General features: G+C 43.9%; 1 protein-coding gene across 4 annotated transcripts in view; it reads right to left on the bottom strand.

Moving 5' to 3' along the window:
* Window positions 1-4,359: 4,359 nt before the first annotated feature.
* LOC132209282 (dystrophin-related protein 2-like) overlaps window positions 4,360-24,652 on the bottom strand; it is a 157,336-nt gene continuing 137,043 nt past the window's right edge. For 2 of the 4 annotated variants that reach the window (XR_009445378.1, XR_009445383.1), the window contains 2 exons: window positions 9,139-9,218; window positions 4,360-4,806 (listed from right to left, as the gene is read on the bottom strand). Coding sequence is in view for 1 of the 4 variants with exons in the window: in XM_059644410.1 (XP_059500393.1) it covers window positions 4,684-4,806 (123 nt within the window). In the remaining 3 variants the exon portion in view is untranslated. The remainder of the gene's footprint in view (window positions 4,807-9,138; window positions 9,219-24,652) is intronic. The other 2 variants (XR_009445379.1, XM_059644410.1) reach the window with 1 other exon arrangement.

Below are 24,652 nucleotides of genomic sequence, written 5' to 3'. Positions count from 1 at the left end.
ACACAGACAGACAGAGAGTGAGGCGCACACACACAGAGATGGAGAGACAGAGATTGTGTGTGTGGTGGGGGGTGGGTCTGGAGCAAATGAGAGAGGGGGAGGGGGAGACAAAGAGACAGAGTCGCAGAGTTGTACAGCAGGGAAACAAACCCTTCAGGCCGACCAGATATCGTAACTGACTAGTTCCATTTGCCAGCATGTTGCCCATATCCCTCCAGACCCTTCCTATTCATGTGTCCATGCAGGTGACTTTTAAATACTGTGAGTATAATAGCCTCTGGCAGTTCATTCCATACACAAACTACACCAGGGAGGACACATTGGCTCCAAATCCATCTCCCATCCTCTGAGAGAAAGAACAGGAAATGACATCACCAACCCAAGGAAACCGAAACACTTGAAGAGAAAGCGGGACCGAACTCCAGCGCTTCACCGAAGGCTCACTGATGATTTTACCTGGAATGGTGACGAATCATCTGAAAACTAACCTTCCAGCTCATTGAGCAATCTTACATCCAGAACCTGAACCCTGAGCTACAAATCTTCTCAAAACTCGATAATGCTTTGCCACTTGATTAACAGATGCATCCTATTTTTTAAAAAAAATAAAGTTTTCTTGCTGGATGTATGACTGACTGATCAATGTTTGTTGTCCTTCCTTAACTGAGCCTTGGGAACTCTGCAGCCCAATGCTATCAATGTGGATTTCACAAGCTTCAAAATCTCCACTCCCACCACTGCATCCCAAAACTAGCCCATCTCGTTCCCACCTCCCTAATCTGTTCTTCCTCTTACCCATCTGCTCCTCCCAGCTCAAGCCAAGCCCCATTCCCTACCTATGAAGCTCCTCCCACCCCCTTGACCTGTTCGTCCTCCCCAGAGTGACCTATCCCCTCCCTCCCTCCCCACCTACACTCACCTCTAATGGCTTCATGTCCAGCCCCTTAAGACCACAAGATACAAGTCGAAGTTGGGCCATTCGGCCCATGAAGTCCACTCCGCCATTTAAATCATGGATGATGGGCATTTCAACACCACTTCCCTGCACTCTCCCCGCAGCCCTTGATTCCTTTTGAGATCAAGAATTTGTCGATCTCTGCCTTGAAGGCATCCAACAACCCGGCCTCCATGCACTCTGCGGCAATGAATTCCACAAGCCCACCACTCTCTGGCTGAAGAAATGTTGTCTCATTTCAGTTTTAAATTTACCCCCTCTAATTTTAAGTCTGTGCCCACGGGTCCTCGTCTCCCCTCCTAACGGAAACAACTTCCGAGCGTCCACCCCTTCTAAACCATTCATTATCTTGTAAATTTCTATTAGATCTCCCCTCGACCTTCTAAACTTTAATGAGTACAATCCCAGGATCCTCAGCCGTTCATCATACGCTAAACCTACCATTCCAGGGATCATCCATGTGAATCTACGCTGGACACGCTCCAGGGCTAGAATGTCCTTCCTGAAGCATGGGGCCCAAAATTGGACACAGTATTCTAAATGGGGCCTAACGAGAGCCTTATAAAGCCTCAGAGGCACATTGCTGCTTTTATATTCCAACCCTCTTGAGATAAACGACATTACATGCGCTTTCTTAATTACTGACTCTAGGGACTATTAACGTTGTCCTACTATGAACAAACGGAGAGAGGAACAGACCAAGAAATTTATGGCCAGTCAGAATAATCTCAGCACTGGAGAAGCTATAAAGAGGCATTCTTAGGGGTAGAATGTACTTGCATGAATTAATCAGGGATAGTCAGTATGGATTTGTTAAGATGAGGTCACATTTCAGAAATTTGATCCTTTTTTGAGGAGATGTTGGAGTGTTGATGAGCTTATGCATTTGATGTGGACTTAGTAAAGCCCCCCTTGGCAGAGTGATCAAGAAAACAGCAGTCAACGGGATCAAAGGCAAAGAGGCACACTGGAGCCAAAACTGGCTGAGGCAGAGAGCACAGGGTGATTGACGGTAGAGAGATATCTATCTGACAGGATGTTTGCTTTGAGTGGAGTTGTGCAGGGCTTGCCACAAGGGCCCTTGAAATTTGTCAATGAGATTCATCATTTCAGCTTAAACACAGAGTGTATGACCGTGTCGCTAGCAAATCACTAATTCAGTGAGGAGGATATCGGTGGAATGGTCATGTAAATAACAGCCATGGGATCAAAGGCAAAGTGGCACACTGGATCTAAAATTGGTTGACAGGCAGGATGAATAAACTTCAGGAGGAGATCAACTGACTGGTCAGCTGGGCACAGCAATTGGAACTCAACCAGGAAAAATGTGGGCTAACGAACTCTGGAGGGCTAACAAGGCCTAATGGGTGGTGACCAAAACGCCACACACGACTCCAGCTGTGGCCGAAACAAACTTTTAAACAGCTCCAAAGTGACCTCCCCATTCTTAGAATCTACGCCACGACTGATAAAGGGAGATGTCCCATATGTCTTTGTAACAACCCTTACTAGCCTGTCCTGACCCCTTCAGGAATTTATGAACAAGCACCCCAGCATCCCTTTTCTCCTCTAAGCTTCCCAGTGTCCTGCTATGCATTAGATTTAGATTTAGGTTTTATTATCACATGTATTCAATACACGGTACAAGAGTACAATGTCACCTCAGACGGTGTCATCTCAGGGACAAAGTACCTTGGTACGAAATTTTAGTTGCAGAAGTAGAAAAGGTATCCATCCTTCTTTACTCAGAGTCGTAGGGGAGTGGAATGCAATGCCGGAGAGGGTAGTGAAGTCAGCCTCATTAGGGGCATTTAATTGGCTATTAGACAAGCAAATGGATGACAATATAAGGTAGGGGTGGAGGTTAGATAGACCTTAGGATGAGGGTAAAAGTTTGATACAACATCGTGGGCCGAAGGGCCTGTACTGCGCTGTACCGTTCCACGTTCTATGTTAGAAAAATAAATGAATAAGTTAAAAAGTTCAGCACGACAGTCTTCTTAGTATAACAGTAGAAAAATAAAAACAAAAGTTTAAAAAGTCAAACATTACAGTCCTTTCTTAAGCCACGAATTTGCAGACACTCTGAACGAGGCTTCCCCCGTGACGGTTTGTATTCCCCTGCGTTGGGCTAGGGCCCGCCCATCCTTGCCGGTGGACTTCACTGCTGACTGCCATTGCTGACCTCCATCGGGCACGACAGGCTTTGCCACGTTAAGTACTCTCATCTTATTCCTTCTTCAGGCTACATCAATCCGCCACTGACCTGCCCATCTGACCGATGCCAAGATTGGAGCAGACTAGGGGACATGGTGAAGGTGTTTAAGATTTTGAAGGACATGGAAAGGTTAACTGGAAGTTGCTTTTTCCATTCGTAGACATGTCAATAAACAGGGGGCACAGACTGAAGTTCACAGGTAGAAAGCTAAGAGGGGAGCTGAGGAGAACCTATTTTCCCAGTGTGGTGGGAGTCCTGAGCTCACTGACTGAAAGTGTGACTGATTCAGAAAGTGTCTGAATATTTAAGCAGTATTTAGATGTTCACTTGTGTTGCCGTAGGCTCCAGGGCTATGGGCCAAACAATCAAAACGGAAATCAATGCCATGTGAGTTCAATGTAGACAGAGCTTTGTTGAGCAGTGCAGGAACTACGGACCGCACGGCCTCCTCCTGTGCACCAAACATCCATGAGTCTATAATTACACAGCTTTTCTTTGAGGCATTTCTCCACTTGACTGATTCTTTGTAAATGCAAGGCCGACAAAATAAATCCTTTTATTAAAAGCTTCCATCTCACTGAGAAAGCTTCAGGCCAATTTGATAATCTGCTCTCAAAAATCTGCTCATATTTTGATAGTTATGACAAATTCTACTATCAGGGCTGACACAATCCACAACATTCTAAATCAATCAACAATATTCCAGAAAGATGATCATTTGCCGTTCCTACCAATTTTAACAGATGCTTTAGAAAATAGAGAAATAAATCTAGATCTGTCAAGAACTAATCAGTTCTTCCTTGGACCATACTCATATGTATCAGTTTTCAATGAAATATGCCCATTAGTTTGTGAGTTACATTGCTGACCAACAGAACAACAAATGGGCAAAAACATGACCTCACATTAAGTGTTATCACTGCTGCAAGTGAGCAGTAGAGTCATACCACACTTCTGAATATTTTTCCCAGTATTCTAATGATGAAAACATGATTGGGAACAAAAACAGCTGCTGAGGCTAGTGTCTTTGAGAAACAATAGCATCATACATATGTAGCGCATCATTTATCTTGCAGGAATGCACTGTGCACATTCTGCACAGACCAAGTTATGATTTAACACTCATCGTGGCAGTGACTAAATACAGAAATATACTAATACAGCAAACCTTTTGTTAAACAGCACCTGTGGTCCCAGGAATGTGCTGAATAATCAAAAATTCCAGTTGATCAATAGGTCCACACACACAAAAAACACACACTCGATAATAGGAACATAATGCACAGGATATACACATCACTGTTCTCCTTCATTTACAGCATAAATAACTTCAGTAATGATGCAACTTTGCGTGAACTAAAACTTACTGGCAGAGAGCCTTCTCACTTGCACCCTCACCAGACATCACAGAGATTATGAGAAGACAGTAAACATCTGGTATGTAATTTTTGTCAGTTTATTGAGTGTGCTAGTTTATTAAACAAAGTTTACCTCCAGTTAAACCTACAGTTTACAAGTGTATCAGCAATGATAGATTTAGTACTGACACTTGTATTTTTCCTCCAGTTGACGCTTGGATGGACAGATCAAGACAATTTTCAAAGAAAGCACTCTGATTCTTCGACTCCAACCCCTGGAAAAGGAAATTGCAGAATGTCACTGACTCACTTTACTGATTTGAATACAGCATAAGATACATAGAACATCGAACAGTACAGGCCCTTCAGCCCACGATGTTGTGCCGAACTTTTACCCGAAACCTCAGGTCTATCAAACCTCCACCCCTATCTTATATTACCATCCATATGCCTGTCTAATAGTCACTTAAATGCCCCTAATGAGGACGATTCCGCGACCCACTCGAGCTAAAACAAAGATCTCTTTGAATTGTCATTTGTCAGACATGTATTGAATCAAAAAACAAATTTCTCACTTCCATAGATTTCTATAGCACCTTAATATGATTTGTGAAAATTAATATTTCACCCTTTCATTTTATAAATACAACTTTAAACAAAATGCTACTATATAGAACTTCTATGTTGGTATTTGCGCATATGCCATTTCAGTTTGTGTGATCTGTTTCTATACAACGAGTGATAAATACTTCGATTAAAATGGTAGAGAGCAGTATATGTGAGATTTAATACCATGCTTTATCGGCAGACAGTCCATGAGCGGGTAGTTATTCACGAGACTCAACTGACATCAAGTCTCAGGGGAGCTTGTGACCTCTGGGTTACGTACTGTTTGACCATTGCCTACTGGTCACTGGTTGAGAGCAAAGAGAACTACTGGCTGCTATCCATTTTCAACAAGTGATCACGATAATCTACCTGCGTTTCAATGTCCCATCAACATTCAAGAATTGTTGCTCGAAGAGGCTACTGTGTCACAAACAGGAGCAGAATCAAGATCAACCAGCGATAATGGGAACTGCAGATGCTGGAGATTCCAAGATAATAAAATGTGAGGCTGGATGAACACAGCAGGCCAAGCAGCATCTCAGGAGCACAAAAGCTGACGTTTCGGGCCTAGGCCCTTCATCAAGATCAACCATGTTCTTTTCCCTATCTGAACAAGCTGCCAACACCAGAAATATGGGACCGTCTGAATCAATCTTATACAATTAACTTTTACAGTAGACAACAGGTGCAGAAGTAGGCCATTCAGCCCTTCGAGCCAGCACCACCATTCATTATAATCATGGCTGATCATCCACAATCAGTATCCTGTTCTTGCCTTATCCCCATAACCCTTGATTCCATTATCTTTAAGAGCTCTATCCATCTCTTTCTTGAAACGATCCAGAGACTTGTGCCTCTATTGCCTTCTGGGGCTGAGCATTCCATACATCCACCGCTCTCTGGGTGAAGAAGTTTTTTTCTCAACTCTGTTCTAAATGCCCTACTCCTTATTTTTAAACTGTGTCCTCTGGTTCTGGACTCACCCGTCAGCGGAAACATGGTTCCTGCCTCCAGAGTGTCCAATCCTTTAATAATCTTATACATCTCAATCAGACCCCCTCTCATCCTTGTAAGCCAGGGCCCTGTACAGCTGCAGAAGGACCTCTTTGCTCCGATACTCAATTCCTCTTGTTATGAATGCCAGCATGCCATGAGCTTTCTTCACTGCCTGCTGTACCTGCGTGCTTGTTTTCATTGACTTCTGTACAAGAACACCTAGATCTCGTTGTACTTCCCCTTTACCTAACTTGACTCCATTTTGATAGTTATCTGCCTTCCTGTTCTTTCCACCAAGGTGGATAACCACACATTTGTCCACATTAAACTGCATCTGCCATGCATCCGTCCACTCACCTCGCCTGTCCAAGTCACCCTGTATTCTCATAACATCCTCCTCACATTTCACACTGCCGCCCAGCTTTGTGTCATTGACAAATCTGCTAATATTACTTTTAGTGCCTTCATCTATATCATTAATGTATATTGTAAACAGCTGCAGTCCCAGCACCGAACCTTGTGGTACCCCACTGGTCACCGCCTGCCATTCCCAAAGGGACCCGTTTATCACTACTCTCTGCTTCCTGTCAGACAGCCAATTTTCAATCCAACTCAGTATTTTGCCCCCAATAACATGTGCCCTAATTTTGCTCACTAATCTCCTCTGTGGAAATTTATCAAAGGCTTTCTGAAAGTCCTGGTCCACTCCATCCACTGGTTCTCGCTTGTCCATCTTCACAGTTACATCCTCAAAAAATTCCAGAAGATTAGTCAAGCGCAATTTCCCCTTCGTAAATCCATGCTGGCTCTGACCTATCCTGTTACGGCTATCCAAATGAGTTGTAATTTCATCTTTTATAATTCACTCCAGCATCGTTCCCACCACTGACGTCAGGCTAACCGGTCTATAATTTCCTGTTTTGTCTCTCCCTCCTTTCTTGAAAAGTGGGACAACATTAGCCACCCTCCAACCTGCAGGAACTGATCCTGAATCTGTAGAACATGGGAAAATGATTACCAATCCGTTCACGATTTCTAGAGCCACCTCCTTAAGTCCCCTGGGATGCAGACCATCAGGTACCGGGGACTTAGCAGCCTTCAGACCCAACACCATTTCCTGATGAATATAAATACCCTTCAGTTCATCCATTACCCTACGTCCTTCAGCCACCATTACATCTGGGAGATTGCTTGTGTCTTCCCTAGTGAAGACAGATCCAAAGTACCTATTCAACTCTTCTGCTATTTCCTTGATCCCCATAATAAATTCACTCTTTTCTGTCTTCAAGGGCCCAATTCTAGTCTTAACCATTTTTTTTTCACATACCTTTTTCTATCCTCCTTGATAATGGGAACTGCAGATGCTGAAGAATCCAAGATAACAAAGTGTGGAGCTGGATGAACACAGCAGGCCAAGCAGCATCTCAGGAGCACAAAAGCTGATGTTTCGGGCCTAGACCCTTCATCGAGGCCCGAAACATCAGCTTTTGTGCTCCTGAGATGCTGCTTGGCCTGCTGTGTTCATCCAGCTCCACACTTTGTTATCCTTACTATCCTCCTTAATATTTTTGGTCAGTTTTCCTTTGTACCTCATTTTTTTCTCTGCGTATTGCCTTTTTAGTCAACTTCTTTTGCTCTTGAAAACCTTCCCAGTCCTCCGGCTTCCCACTCATCTTTGCTATGTTATACTTCTCTTTTATCTTTATAGAGTCCTTAACTTCCCTCGTCAGCCATGGCCGTCCCTGCCTCCCCTTAGGATCTTTCTTGCTCTTTGGAATGAACTGATCCTACACCTTGTGCATTATATCCAGAAATACCTGCCATTGTTGTTCCACTGCCATCCCTGCTACGGTATTGAACCATTGAACTTTAGACAGCTCCTCCCTCATCGCTCCATAGTTCCCTTTGTTCAACTACAATACTGACACTTCCGATTCTCCCTTCTCCGTCTCAAATTGCTGATTAAAACTTATCATATTATCATCACTACCTCTAATGGCTTCCTTACTTCGAGGTCCCTGATCAAATCCAGTTCGTTGCCCAACACCAGATCCAGAATTGCCTCCTCCCTGGTAGGCTCCATACTGACTCTGCATCTCCTGATTCTATGTCTCCACTCGCAAGGGGCTGAAGATTTTATATTTCTTTACATTCATAATTTCATATTCATTTTACTATTTACTATTTCTTTATTATTTCATTTTCTTTACTTCTGACTATTTTAAATACGACATGTTTTCTTATGCTACATCAGTGACGACATTTCAAAAGTAGTTTAGCTGCCTATAAAGTACTTTTTATACCGGAGACCATAAAATATGCTACATAAATGCAGTTCTTTCTTTTATTAACTGCTGTAGTTGTGTGCTTCTTTGCCAATGGAGGATTGGCTACAATTACGCAGAGGAGCATAAGTGAAATACATTTCCCATGACAAAATTCCAAACCAAAGTTACGAAATTAGAATAATAAAATATTGCCTGTTTGCAACTGAACTGTAGATGAGCAAAGGTCACTTAGTCAGTAAAGTACAAATTAACTATGTTCCCGACATGGAGAATACAAATGAAAACTACGGTAATGCTCACAGGAACTTGGACAATGTTCTACTTTATGATCATAGCAATGCCATATCATCAACACAGGTTTTAATAGATAATAAGTCAATCTGGGATATTTATTCATTTGTTTTATATCCTCAAGATCATCTTCGCAAATCCTGTGAACAGGGACCACTGAACAGCTGACTTAGAATTTTTTTCCACCTATAATATCCATGTTTTATCCTTCTCCCCTCGAAGTTTGTCTGCAGGAAGATGAGTTTACAGGGGCCTTACAGTTTTAATTTGTACATATATGTGTCCAATCTTTGTAAATATCTGTCTGTAGTGAGAATCCATGCATTTGCAATAAATAGGCATTCTTGTTAAGAACAGAAACCTGGACCGTGGTCTTCATCAGTTTGGATCTAAAAGACAGGTAAATTAGGGAAATTTACATACTTTTTAAAATCTTCCACATTGGGATTACTCTGGAAACAGCAGGCTCGAATTGCAGCATGGTACCCTTCTGAATGTAACACCTGAAATCACGAAAGTAATAAATTCCTTGAAAACGAACACAGATTCTATACATGAAGGTTACACAAATCCACGAGCTACAACATGGGGAAAAATACAGTGGATGCTATTTTTAACGAACAGTGTGACTACATCAACTGTTCTGTCTGAGAGTGAAATCTGAGAAATGAAAAGTGAAAACTGCCGGGTTAGAAAGATCCAGTTACGTGCTTACCTGATGGAAATGCATTGATTGTGATATTAATATATATATGATTGTTAATTGAGAGTACTGATGAATTTTGCTTATTGTTTCTGTGATCATCTCAACAATCCATTTGTCAACACAATAAAGTAGATATTGTTATCGTAAAACACCCCTGTAAATCCAAAGAAAATTTCAAGAGGGGCCAAATAAGTAGTGTTGGGGAACAAAGAAATGGCAGAGGAACTGAACAAGTATTTTGCATCAGTCTTCAGGTTGGAAGGCACCAGTAGTAGAACTTTAAGGGAGTCTGAAGCAGAAGTGAGTGCGGTGGCCATCACTAAGGAGAAGGTACAGGGGAAGCTGAAGGGTCTGTGTGGAATTTGTACATTCTCCCCATGTCCGCACGGGTCTCCGCCAGGTGCTCTGATTTCCATCCACAGTCCAAAGATGTGCAGGCAAGGTGGATCAGCCATGGCAAATGTGAGCTTGCCGGGACACAGTACAGGGCTGGGTCTTGGTGGGATGTTCTTGACGGAGATGGTGCAGACCCAATGGCCTCTTTCCGCTCTGTAGGAATTCTATAATTCCGAGAAGATGGTAAATTACATGGACCAGATGGACTGCCCCCCAGAGTTCTGAAGGAGATAAGTAAGAAGACCATGCAGGTATTGATGATCTTTCAGGAATTACTGGAGTCAGGGTGGGTCCCAAAGGAGTACAAAATGGCAAATATAACACCCCTGTTTAAAATGGAGGGAGGCAAAAGACAAGAAATTAAAAGACGAGAAAAACCTGTTAGCCTGTCATTAGGTCAGATTTTAGAATCCATTATTAAGGATGAGATCGGAGAGTACTTGGAAGGACATGGTAATACTTGGAACTACATGTTAAATTGGGCTGAGAAAACACAACTTTGTCAAGGGAAGGTCTCTGTTAGATTCTTTGAGAATGTAACCAGTGAGTAAAAACAAAAGAGAGCCATTGAACTTTATCTGTTTGGATTTTCAGAAAGCCTTTGACAAGGTGCCACACAGGACGCTTCAAAATAAAAAAAATGAGCTTATGGTGTTAGGGAGTAGGTACTGGCATGGATAGAGGATCGGCTAACTGGCAGAATGCAGAGAGTGGCAATAAAAGGGTCTTTTGCAGGATGGCAGCCAGCAACTACAGGAGTTCCACAGTCATCAGAGTTCAGACTACAGCCATTCACGTTATACATTAGCAATCTGGACAAAGGAACTAATGGTATTGTTGTCCACAGGGGGTTGTTGCTAAGTTTGCAGATGACATTTCGATAGGTGGAGAGGCAAGTAGAACATAGAACATAGAACATAGAACATAGAACAGTACAGCACAGAACAGGCCCTTCAGCCCACAATGTTGTGCCGACCATTGATCCTCATGTATGCACCCTCAAATTTCTGTGACCATATACATGTCCAGCAGTCTCTCAAATGACCCCAATGACCTTGCTTCCACAACTGCTGCTGGCAACGCATTCCATGCTCCCACAACTCTCTGCGTAAAGAACCTGCCTCTGACATCCCCTCTATACTTTCCTCCAAACAGCTTAAAACTATGACCCCTCGTGCTAGCCATTTCTGCCCTGGGAAATAGTCTCTGGCTATCAACTCTATCTATGCCTCTCATTATCTTGTATACCTCAATTAGGTCCCCTCTCCTCCTCCTTTTCTCCAATGAAAAGAGACCGAGCTCAGTCAACCTCTCTTCATAACATAAGCCCTCCAGTCCAGGCAGCATCCTGGTAAACCTCCTCTGAACCCTCTCCAAAGCATCCACATCTTTCCTATAATAGGGCGCCCAGAACTGGATGCAGTATTCCAAGTGCGGTCTAACCAAAGTTTTATAGAGCTGCAACAAGATCTCACGACTCTTAAACTCAATCCCCCTGTTAATGAAAGCCAAAACACCATATGCTTTCTTAACAACCCTGTCCACTTGGGTGGCCATTTTAAGGGATCTATGTATCTGCACACCAAGATCCCTCTGTTCCTCCACGCTGCCAAGAATCCTATCCTTAATCCTGTACTCAGCTTTCAAATTCGACCTTCCAAAATGCATCACCTCGCATTTATCCAGGTTGAACTCCATCTGCCACCTCTCAGCCCATCTCTGCATCCTGTCAATGTCCCGCTGCAGCCTACAACAGCCCTCTACACTGTCAACGACACCGCCGACCTTTGTGTCGTCTGCAAACTTGCTGACCCATCCTTCAATCCCCTCGTCCAAGTCATTAATAAAAATTACAAACAGTAGAGGCCCAAGGACAGAGCCCTGTGGAACTCCACTCACCACTGACTTCCAGGCAGAATATTTTCCTTCTACTACCACTCGCTGTCTTCTGTTGGCCAGCCAATTCTGTATCCAAGCAGCTAAGTTCCCCTGTATCCCATTCCTCCTGACCTTCTGAATGAGCCTATCATGGGGAACCTTATCAAATGCCTTACTGAAGTCCATATACACCACATCCACAGCTCGACCCTCATCAACTTGAGGCAAGTAGTGTTGAGGAAGTGGGGAGGTCACAGAGAGTCTGTAGAGAAGTGGCAGTACAGGCATAGGCTATTTTCGAAATGGGGAAAGGCTTCAGAAATCTGAAGCACAAAGATGCCCCAGTTCAGGATTCTTTTAACATGCAGGTTCAGTTGGCAGTTGGGAAGGCAAATGCAATGTCAGCATTCATTTCCATACGGCAAAAATACAAGAGCAGAGATGTATTGCTGAGGCTGTGTAAGGCTCTGGTCATATTGCATTTGGAATATTAAGAGCAGTTTTTGGCCATCTGTCTAAGGAAGGATGTGCGGGCCTTTGTCAGGGTCTAGAGGAGGTTCTCAAACATAATCCTGGCGATGAAGGGACTGTCATGTGAGGAATGGCTGAGAACTCTGGGTCTGTACTCGATGGAGTTTAGAAGGATGAAGGGGGTCACACTGAAGGTAATTCAGGCCTGGATAGAGTGGTCATGGAGATGATGTTTCCACGAGTAGGAGAGACCAGGACCTGGGGGCACAGCCTCAGAGTCAAAGGGACTACCCTTCAGGATGGAGATGAGGAGGAATTTCTTCAGTCAGAAAGTTGTGAATCTGTGGAACTCGTTGATGCAGAAACCTGTGAAGGCCAAGTCAGAGTTGATTTCAGGCGTAGATAGATATGTTCTTGCTTAGTATGGACACAGGAGAATGGGATTGAGAATGATTGATCCCACTCAATGGGCTGAATGGTCTAATTCTGTTCTTAAATCTTCAGGTCTAAAACACTGGAATGAATCAGTTCAGTGTCATTTTTATTGCACTGCAAGGACAGTAGCTCTCCAAAAGACCGAACAGATTTTCTCACGCTGTTGTGGCAAACCTATTCAATAACTGGCAACAATGCTCCTATTGTGCCTCTCTCAGCCGATGCTAGTTAGTTCTCCTACTCATCGTAACTGGACCATCCTGGTATTACTGGCACTAGTGCCATGTTTAAAGGCTATTGTGAACCAGTAAAATGCTCAGAATCCAGAACTGCCTTGTACAGTTCATAGCATTTGTCCCAGACAGGGTAGGAAAGGGGAAATTAGCACCTTATTTTACAGTTAGGGACCTGGAAGTCCTGGTGGATGGATTGGTGCAGTGCAGAACTGTCCTCTTTCCCAAGGACAAGCACAGGAGGCCATGACACAAGACTCGGCCAGACTCATCTGAGGCTGTCCAGTGTCAATGCAGTCTCAACCACCAAAAGAACCATCCAGCATTGCTGCAAGATCAGTGACCCCTGCTCCAACAGAAGAAGAGCCTCATTGTTCTGTGCTACCTCACATTCACACTCTCTCTAATTCTGCACCACCCTTCAGCACAGCTCATGTAATACCATTCTCACCAAAGCATTCAATGTCTGTCTTCGCTTGCTCTCGTCTACTTGAGGCCCCAAGGCTATTATTCCTGTATGTTCTCTGTGCCTCTTGCTCTCACCCAGGAGACCTCACCTCCCTTCCCAAACATACATGAGCACTAACAAATGCACCAGCTCATTTCATCTCACTCAATCCCTCCCTTTGTTTCATTCCAGGAAAAACAGCCCACAGTAGGGCAGAAAGAGCCAACACAGGTAGTGAGGTGTCTAACGTTTGACTTCTCACAACCTATGAGGATAGTGTCCTGACCATGATCATTCTGAGCAGCCAACTGATTGCATCCAAGCCCCTCGAGTGATATCAGACAATGCCCTGGAGTTAGCTAGATCTGCTGCCTGAAACTGCCTCCCTTGACTGGAGACCATTCCCCTCAGAACATGAAGCATGACCATGAGGTTGGAGACAATGCAACGCATTCTGTGCTTCTGCAGCTGGCACATGCTGCAGGTGTGAGATCAACATATCACGGTGCTGAACGGCAACACATCCACTCCTTTGATTGATGACTGCTGACAAACATGACAAGCTGTCTGGCTTGGTCTCGATGCCAAAAAGTTAATCAATATACTAGCATTATGAGTCTGTGAGATGTGGCAGAGGGGGCAACCCATAAAAAGACAAGGCAAATGAAGACAAGGCAGAGGAGCTGTTAGCATTCATGGGGGGACAAAATGAGAGTGGAGAGCTCAAGCAAGGTGTCCTGATGTGTAACGTGGCCCAATACACGAATGGGTGCCTGTTCCTGCATATAAAAGTGCCCTGGCAGCAGCACTGCAATGAGGGGGGCTGCTGCAATCCAAAATTCAGCAATGAAGTACAGAAGAGTACTGAAAGCAGATCTGAGATGTGCCATGATGTGCTGAGGCTGGAACATGCCACATGTCAAAACTGTGGACATGGGGTGCTACTGATGGGTGTGGCTGGAGATGCTGGTGACTAGTGTCCAAGTTGGGGATCCAGAGGAGCATTGAGCAATGTGGAAGCACCACACACCCACTCTGAATTTCATTTCGGTAATTCTCAGCATCTAGTTCCTGTCTGGCAGGTAGAAAAAGGGAATAATTATTAATGAGGGTGGTACTGAGAAATAATCTATGCCTTTTTGTGCTCCCTAGCGCGAATTTCTGCTCAATGTCTGCAATTTTACTGCAAAATGAAACATTTTGGTTTTGACATCCAGAAGGAACTTGAGCTGCAATCAATATGACGGGTACTCACCAAATGAAGAATGTCAAAATTGACAGTCGCAAAAATGATTTAATATTGGAACACATCTCATGCAGACAAAGCTCAACTTTATACAAATGAAAAATTGGAGGTCATGTCGGGTGCAGAGAAGGACACCGAAAGATTAACCCCGGACTTTCATCTCCAAGTCCTAGAATTATATCCAGCTTGGACTGAAGGAAAATAAAATTCTCTCCGCTTGCAAGGATTCCCCAATATACTGTCACAGTCTTAATACATTTCCAAGTGAAGTGCATAACATTATTCCGGAATGGAGTTTACTAAACAATCTGACTGAGATAAGCTGAAGGACAATTAGCCTGGAAAATACCACAATGGCACAGTTAATGCTCTTCAAGATACTGGCTAGGTTAAAAAGTCTCAGTTATGAGATAGACTGGTATGCTGGGTTTGTTTTCCTTGGAGCAGAGGAGGCGGAGGTGTGGGTGGGGATCTGATTGACGCATAGAAAATTATGACAGGCACGGGCAGAATACATGGTGAGAATCCATTCCCCATGGCACATGTGTCTAAGACCAGATGGCACAAGTTTAAGGTGAGGATTAAATGCTTTGGAAGAAGTCTGAGGAAAAGCTTTTTCATCTAAAAAGTGGCAGACATATGGAGCACACTGCCTGAGAGGGTTTTTGATGCAGGTATTCTCAACATTTAAAAAGCATCTGGGATGAGCATTTAAAATGCTAGGTCAAAGTAGGCTCTGGACCAAGTGTTGACAAATGAGATTAGTGCAGCTTGGTGTTTGTTGGTAGGCATAGATATGGTGTTTCTATGCTGTATGACTCTATGAGATTGAGGGTCATATGAAAATTTATTCTACATCTGGCCGTTTATTCCTTGACATTAACTGGATGATGTTCATATTGTGTATTTTATACACGTCATTCTCTAGCACTAACATTTGTCACCGTGAAGAGCATTACAATCAGAATGTCAAGATGTCTACATGATCCTGGGCAGATCTGACCAAATGGAATCAAAAGTATATCAGTTTCAATTTTATTGATTTAAAACAAAAGTCGCTAAAACTGTCAACTACTTTATCTGTTGAACTGAAATGAAACTAGAACATACTGAAACCTTATGTCAACAATACTCGGATTGATTTTAATCAGTCGACAATCTTCACATTTACTTAACTGATCCTGTACATATCAAAATCCAATATGTCGCATGCAGTTTAGTGCACCTTAGGACAATCTAAACTTACTACATTAAAGTGTAAATCATACATAGGTATCAAAGACGTTCAGCAGCTAGTTCAGACACATTTCGACACAGAGTGGCACGTTGACCAAGTCCTTGTGATTTTGTTCCAAACCATCATAAATGGTCATTAAACGGTTGATTACTTCAGTCACATTTAGAAGTTGCTCATTTTGTGTCAATTTGTGTTGAGCCAAGACGCGTTGTGCTGTGTGCAACTCCAACAGATACACGACAAAGGAGGAAGAAAACTAACTTCGATTACAGTTTTAACTTATTGGAGCTATTAAATAAAATTAATTCCTGTATTTGGCCCAGAAATAAATACAAGGATTCACAAAAGTACTCTGGAATGATGGAAACAGGCCATTTCCTTCTCAAATGCAACATGTCAAATCCAACGAGGGAACCGTCAGTGATGCTGGTCATATACTGTTGTTTGGTTCAGTAATTCCTGCAGAACAATGGTGGAGGAACAGTAGCTTTGTATGTCATGAAGCCCTCCTTTGTATTTATGAAGCAGGACTCAGAACAATTTAACCTGAAACATCCATCTTTTTCAAGCGATGTTCATTCTCACTACATCCAAATCCAAAGTACAATCTAATTGGCTCTTTCTCCGTTTCAAATAGTGGATCTTACAACCCTTATTTCACTTCTGGTCATCAGCATTCTTTTAAATCACACTATGCCACAGCTATTAAGTGTGTTAATTATATGTTCTTGTTAATTTTAAAAAGGTGCTCTGTTACCTCGGTTTTGAACTAGATTTCTCTTGTAATTTTGCTATTTTGTCATACATATGGTATGTTCTACAGCGTCTACCAAAAATAATTAGTAGTTAAGCAAGTATCAATTCAATGTTAGTTCACATGATGCCAACAAAATCTGGCAAACTTTGTCAAAACATCGAATGCCAGTCAAACCACTCTAAATATAACAGAACCTCCATAAATAAAATCTAATGGCAATATGAGGAACGAAGCTCCCAGAGATATGCATTCATGTGACTGAAATCATTTATTTTCTCGGCTTCTAACCCTTCCACAGGCAGCAAGATCCTGGCCCATGAACCTTCACTGCTTGAAAAAAATTCCTCCTAACATCCCCCTACATCTTTTCCCCAAAACATCAATGTATTCCATTCTCCTTGTAACATCATCCATCAGCCATGGGAACACAGACTTTCCACGTTTATCTTATCCCAACCAATCATAATCCTTTATGTCTCCATTCACTACTTATTAATCCCCTGTACTCCAATGAAAATAGCATTAGTTAAATTTGTTGATAAAATGTCACATTCTTAAAACAAGTTGGGTAAATTTCATCATTATTACTCAATATTACCAAAATTATTACTCTTTAAGTTTAGTCACCAGATTTGGGTGTATCATTCCAGTCCTATTTCAAGGTTCAGGATAACTTCTTTGTTTTAGCACTGCATGAGCTACATTATAAAGCCCCATCCCACAGATACGAAAGTGGGAAGAAACACATAAAATCTGGAGGGCACTGTGTGTACATGTGTGGAAGTTCTGGGGAACTGTCAAGCAGCCTGCCTATCCTTTGACCTCCTGAGACTAATTGATGGCAATTTAAGGGATCCCCTCTATTGCGTAAGGAGATAGATGTCAATCAGGAAGGCAGTCAGCTTTACATGCACAATCCAGCCTCGAAAAACTGAGTTGGTAGGGGATCCTCATCCACAGGCCCCTTGGCCTGATCCAAGGCACTTCACGCCCTTAAACTCTCATCCAACGTTTCAACAACCCCGAACAACCCTCGACCACTCCGCACCTCTAGTCCGGGACCTGCCATCCAGCCATCAGCAACTTCAGACTCTTCTGGGCTCTAAGTGGCCAGGAGTTCTACAAGGTAGAACTTCCATCCAAGAGGGCGCCCCATGTCCTGCCTCCAGCCATTTAATGCTGCAGGGCAGCTGTGAAGAGCATGGGCAGGGTCCCATTTGGCATTTCAACTGGGAGACACCTGAGCAGGAGTGGGGGCAACAGCACCATGTCGAGTACTATTCACCAGACCAAAACTTCCATATCCTCAGCATTCTCTCCAATGTTCTGCCAATTCAACAGTCAGTGCCCAAGGTTAGTGGGAAACCAGAAATAAGGAAAGATTTCAAAGCCGAGAAATAGAAAAGAAACCGACAATAAGAGCTTATTTAAACAAATGAAAAGGAAGGAAGAGGTCAAAGAGAACGCAGATCCCTTAAAGAATGGAGGCTGCAAAAATAATAATGGGGAATCAGGAAATGGCAAATGAGACAAATAATTACTTCATATGAGTCTCCATAGCAAAAGAAACAAATACAATCTCAAAATTACTTACTTAACAAGGTACAAAAAGCAGACAGGAAATATCACCAGAGAAAAGGTGCTCGGGAAACTAATGGGGCTAAAGGTCAATAGGTATCCTGGACCTGATGTACCCTGCACTAGGATATTAAAAGATGTAGCTCCAGAGATACTGGATGCACTAGCAGTAATCTTCCAAATATCCCGGGAATCTGGAACATTTCAAGCAGTAGATTGGAATACTGCCAATGTAACAACTTCATATGAAAAGGAAGGATGACAAAAAATAGGCAACCTCTCATTAGGAAAATATTGCAGTCTGTTATAAAAGATGCAACAGCAGGTCATGTGGTCTGGCAATACTATGGCTTTAAGAGGTGTATTTTGTCCTGGCTTGTGTTCTTCTCTAAACCAATAAACAGCTCGAGAGGCCTTGGGGATGGGTAACTTCCGAAGAAGGGTCTCGACCCAAAACATCAGCTTTCCTGCTCCTCTGATGCTGCTTGGCCTGTTGTGTTCATGCAGCTCGACACCTTGTTATCTCAGATTCTCCAGCATCGGCAGTTCTTACTATCTCAGTATGAATGGGTCATGTCAGGCTCCCACAGAACCAAGGTTTTAGTTTAGATTTCGACAGTTGTTGAGGTTTGAAGTTGGCCGTGGAAGCTGTTATCTCTCTCCGTATCTCCCCATCTCTCTCTGCGTTACAGCTAAAAGCAGGGGTTCTCTTTCTGTGACCAGAATCATGTGAGACAATCTGTTTTACTGACTTTGTCTTTGCCAAGGTGTGTTTATGGGATATTATTATATTGGAACAGTTGTTGTTTGGTAGTTAAGTAATATATTATTCAATTAAGTTTTCCAGTAGAGTTAAACTAATCTCAATTCTTCTTTCTTTTGTTTGCATTTTAACTAGGGGGAAAGTGGTTTTGCTTAAATCTGAGTGGTGTGCCTAATCGATTTACATCTAGAACACAGCACCCGAGACTTGTCTTTAAATAAAAGTTGGAGTCTAGGTTATCTCCTTGATACATATGTGTTGGGGACTTGGTCTAGTCCATAACTGTGGAAGTAGATAATATAATCAAGCAAAGTCAGCATGGCTTCATGGTGGGGAAATTGTGCCTGACAATTTTTTAAAAATTCTTTGAGTAAGTAACAGACAGGATGGATAAAACAGAACCAGTAGAAGTATTGTGTTTGGATTTTAAAATGGCACTTGAAAAAATATCGCCCTAAGTTTACCTAATATGAGAAAAAAAACACATAATTTTGGGATAGTATATTAGCATGTTTTCAGAATTGGTCAAAGAATAGAAAATAGGCAGTTGGGCTGAAGGGAGAGATAATGGGAACTGCAGATGCTGGAGAATCCAAGATAACAAAGTGTGAAGCTGGATGAACACAACAGGCCAAGTAGCAGTGACAATGGGAACTGCAGATGCTGGAGAATCCAAGATAATAAACTCTGATGAAGGGTCTAGGCCCGAAACGTCAGCTTTTGTGCTCCTGAGACGCTGCTGGGCCTGCTGTGTTCATCCAGCCTCATATTTTATTGTCTAGGCCAAGTAGCATCTTAGGAGCACAAAAGCTGAAGTTTTGGGCCGACACTGTTCATCAGAGATGGGGATGGGGAGAGGGTTCTGAAATAAATAGGGAGAGAGGGGGAGGCGGACCGAAGATGGATAGAGGAGAAGATAGGTGGAGAGGAGAGTGTAGGTGGGGAGGTGGAGAGGGGATAGGTCAGTCCAGGGAGGACAGACAGATCAAGGAGGCGGGATGAGGTTAGTAAGTGGTAAATGGAGGTGTGGCTTGAGGTGGGAGGAGGGGTTAGGTGAGAGGAAGAACAGGTTAGGTAGGCGGGGATGAGCTGGGCTGGTTTTGGGATGCAGTGGGGGGAGGGGATGAGCTGGGCTGGTTTTGGGGTGCAGTGGGGGAGGGGGAGATTTTAAAACTTATGCAGCCCACATTCATACCATTGGGCTGTAGGGTTCCCAAGCGGAATATGAGTGGCTGTTCCTGCAACCTTCGGGTGGCATCATTATGGCACTGCAGGACGCCCATGATGGACATGTCGTCTAAGGAATGGGAGGGGGAGTTAAAATGGTTCGCAACTGGGGGATGTACGTGTTTATAGAACAGAGAACATTACAGCACAGTACAGGCCGTTCGGCCCTTGATGTTGTGCCGACCTGTCATACTGATCTGAAGCCCATCTAACCTACACTATTCCATGTATGTCCATATGCTTATCCAATGACGACTTAAATGTACCTAAAGTTGGTGAATCTACTACTGTTGCAGGCAAAGCGTACCATTCCCTTACTACTCTCTGAGTAAAGAAACCACCACTGACATCTGTCCGGTATCTTTCACCCCTCAATTTAAAGCTATGCCCCCTCGTGCTTGCCGGATAAAGGATAAAGGCTCCAACTCTCTGATTATTTTATATGTTTCAATGAAGTCACCTCTCAAACTTTTTCTCTCTCACGAAATTGCGAACCGAGTGGAGGTGTTCTGCAAAGCGCTTCCCAAGCCTCCGCTTGGTTTCCCCAATGTAGAGGAAGCTACACCGGGTACAGTGGATACAGTATACTACATTGGCAGATGTGCAGGTGAGCATCTGCTTAATATGGAAAGTCATCTTGGGGCCTTGGATGGGGGTGAGGGAGGAGGTGTGGGAGCAAGTGTAGCACTTCCTGCGTTTGCACGGGAACGTGCTGGGTGTGGTGGGATTGGAGGGGAGTGTGCAGTGGACAAGGGAGTCACTCGGGAAGGCAGACAAGGGTGGGGATGGAAAAATGTCTTGGGTGCTGGGGTCGGATCGTAGATGGCGGAAGTGTTAGTTGGGCTGAAGGGAGGTGTAACTAATGGAGTACCACAGGGATCAGTGCTGGATCCATACTTATTGTCAAAATATTACTGACTTATATACTTGAAGCAAACATACTATTGCCAGGTTTGCAGATGACATAAAAATAAGTGGGAAGGCTATTCAGTTCCAAGAACGACCAGGAGGCTGAAATGTTCAAAAGCAGAAGCTTGATTATGAAACAAAAAAACTCAACAGGCCTGGCAGCATCAGTGAAGAGAAAACAAAGCCAATGCTTTGAGTCCAACAATCCAAAGTTAGAACATAGAACAGACAACAGTACAGCACAGAACAGGCCCTTCAGCCCACGATGTTGTGCCGGCCATTGATCCTCATGTATGCACCCTCAAATTTCTGTGACCATATGCATGTCCAGCAGTCTCTTACATGTCCCCAATGACCTTGCTTCCACAACTGCTGCTGGCAACGCATTCCATGCTCTCACAACTCTCTGTGTAAAGAACCCTCCTCTGACATCCCCTCTTTACTTTCCTCCAACCAACTTAAAACTATGACCCCTCGTGTTAGCCATTTCTGCCCTGGGAAATAGTCTCTGGCTATCAACTCTATCTATGCCTCTCATTATCTTGTATACCTCAATTAGGTCCCCTTTCCTCCTCCTCCTTTTCTCCAATGAACAAAGTCCGAACTCAGTCAAACTCTCTTCGTCAGATAAGCCCTCCAGTCCAAGCAGCATCCTGGTAAACCTCCCCTGAACCCACTCCAAAGCATCCATATCTTTCCTACAATAGGGTGACCAGAACTGGATGCAGTATTCCAAGTGCGGTCCAACCAAAGTTTTATAGAGCTGCAACAAGATCTCACAACTGTTAAACTCAATCCCCCTGCTAATCAAAGCCAAAACACCATATGCTTTCTTAACAACCCTGTCCACTTGGGTGGCCATTTTCAGGGATCTATGTATCTGCACACCAAGATCCCTCTGTTCCTCCACACTGCCAAGAATCCTATCCTTAATCCTGTACTCAGCTTTCAAATTTGACCTTCCAAAATGCATCACCTCGCATTTATCCAGGTTGAACTCCATCTGCCACCTCTCAGCCCATCTCTGCATCCTGTCAATGTCCCGCTGCAGCCTACAACAGCCCTCTATACTGTCAACAACACCTCCGACCTTCGTGTCGTCTGCAAACTTGCTGACCCATCCTTCAATCCCCTCATCCAAGTCCTGTATCCAGACAGGTACGTTCCCCTGTATCCCATTCCTCCTGACCTTCTGAATGAGCCTACCATGGGGAACCTTATCAAATGCCTTGCTGAAGTCCATATACACCACATCCACAGCTCGACCCTCATCAACTTTTCTAGTCACATCCTCAAAGAACTCGATAAGGTTTGTGAGGCATGACCTGCCCCTCACAAAGCTGTGTTGACTGCATTTAATCAAGACATGCTCTTCCAGATGGTCTTAAATCCTATCCCTCAGAATCCTTTCTAACACCTTGCAGACGACAGACATGAGACTTACTGGTCTGTAATTGCCGGGGATTTCCCTATTTCCTTTCTTGAAGAGAGGAATTACATTTGCCTCTCTCTAGTCCTCAGGTACGACTCCAGTGGAGAGCGAGGATGCAAAGATCTTCGCAAGTGGCGAAGCAATTGCATTTCTCGTTTCCCAAAGCAGCCGGGGACAAATCTGGTCCAGGCCTGGCGGCTTGTCAATCTTAATGTTTGACAAAATTTTCAGCACATCAGCTTCCTCTATCTCTCTCCATTCCAGCAAGCACACCTGCTCTTCAAAGGTTTCATTCACTACAAAGTTCGTTTCTTTCGTAAAGACAGAAGCAAAAAACTCATTTAGGGCTTCCCCTACCTCCTCAGACTCCACACACACAAGTTCCCTATGCTATCCCTGATCGGCCCGACTCTTTCTTTGACCATTCTCTTATTCCTCACCTAAGTGTAAAATGCCTTTGTGTTCTCCCTAATCCGTTCTGCCAAGCCTTTCTCGTGCCCCCTCCTGGCTCTCCTCAGACCATTTTTGAGCTCTTTCCTCGCCTGCCTGTAATCCTCTAGAGCTGAGCTTGCCCCTAGCTTCCTCCACCTAATGTAAGCTACCTCCTTCCTTTTCACTAGAAGCTCCACCGCTCTCGTCATCCAAGGTTCCTTTATCTTACCCCTTCTTGCCTGTCTCAGAGGGAAATATTTATTCTTCACTCGCAACAACTGTTCCTTAAACCATCTCCACATGTCTATAGGGCCTTTACCATGCAACAACTGCTCCCAGTCCATGCTTCCTAACTCATGTCCAATCGCATCATAGTTTCCTCTTCCCCAATTAAATATCCTCCCATTTTGCCTAATCCTCTCCGTCTCCATAGCTCTGTAGAATGTGAGGCAGTTATGGTCACTATCACCAAAATGCTCTCCACCACAAGATCTGATACCTGCCCCGGCTCGTTTCCGAGCACCAAGTCTAGAATGGCCTCTCCCCTCATCGGCCTGTCAACGTACTGAGTTAGGAAACCCTCCTGAACACACCTTACAAAAACAGCTCCATTCAAATCTTCTGCTCGAAGGAAGTTCCAATCAATATTGGGAAAGTTAAAGTCACCCATGACAACAACATGACTACGTCCGCACTTGTCCAAAATCTGCCGACCTCTGCTTTCTTCAATCTCCCTGCTGCTATTGGGGGGCCTGTAGTAAACCCCTAACGAGGTGACTACTCCCTTGCTGTTCCCAATTTCCACCCATACTGACTCAGTAGGCAGATCTTCTTCGACAATGGAAGCTTCTGTAGCTGTGATACCATCTCTGATTAGTAGTGCTACACTCCCTCCTCTTTCTCCCCCCTCCCTATTCTTTTTAAATGTTCTAAACCCTGGAACATCCAGCAACCATTCCTGCCCCTGAGAAACCCATGTCTCTGTTATGGCCACAACAACATAGCACCAGGTACTGATTCATGCTCTAAGTTCATCACTTTTATTCCTGATACTCCTTGCATTAAAGCAAACACACTTGAACTGATCCCTTGGTTCCTTCCCAGGAAAATCCTTCCCACTAGCTGGTCTACCTCTTGCTACTGCCTCACCTGCATCAACTCTCCCCTCTGGTATACAGCTCAGGTTCCCAACCCCCTGCCATACTAGTTTAAACCGTCTCGAACTACTCGAGCAAACCTTCCACCCAGGACATTGGTCCCCTTCCAGTTCAGATGCAACCCGTCCGTCTTGTACACGTCCCACCTTCCCCAGAAGGCATCCCAATTGTCTACATAACTGAAGCCCTCCCTCCTACACCAGCTGCGCTGCCACGTGTTAAGCTGCGCCCGCTCCCTGTTCCTCGCCTCGCTATCTCGTGGCACCGGTAGTAAACGAGAGAACACTACTCTGTTCGTCCTGCTTTGCAGCTTCCATCTTAACTCCCTGAAATCACTTTTTATATCCTCAATCCTTTTTCTGGCTTTATCATTAGTGCCAATACGTAACACGATTTCTGGCTGTTCGCCCTCCCCTTTTAGAACCTTATACACCTGATCGGAGACGTCCCGGACCCTGGCACCAGGGAGGCAACATACCTTCCGGGAATCCCGATCCTGACCTTTAAACATGCGTTTCCTTAGCTGTGATGGAGTGATGACCCTCATTCCCCACAGGAGACCTCCTCCTTGTATAGATAGTTCTAGCTTCCACGTGACAAATGGTTTCAGTTCCGGTTGCTCCCTTTGCAGT

The sequence above is a fragment of the Stegostoma tigrinum genome, unplaced genomic scaffold (assembly GCF_030684315.1).
Source record: "Stegostoma tigrinum isolate sSteTig4 unplaced genomic scaffold, sSteTig4.hap1 scaffold_80, whole genome shotgun sequence".
Taxonomy (NCBI): domain Eukaryota; kingdom Metazoa; phylum Chordata; class Chondrichthyes; order Orectolobiformes; family Stegostomatidae; genus Stegostoma; species Stegostoma tigrinum.
The sequence above is the reverse complement of the archived record's forward strand: the minus strand, read 5'-3'. Positions and strand labels throughout refer to the sequence as shown.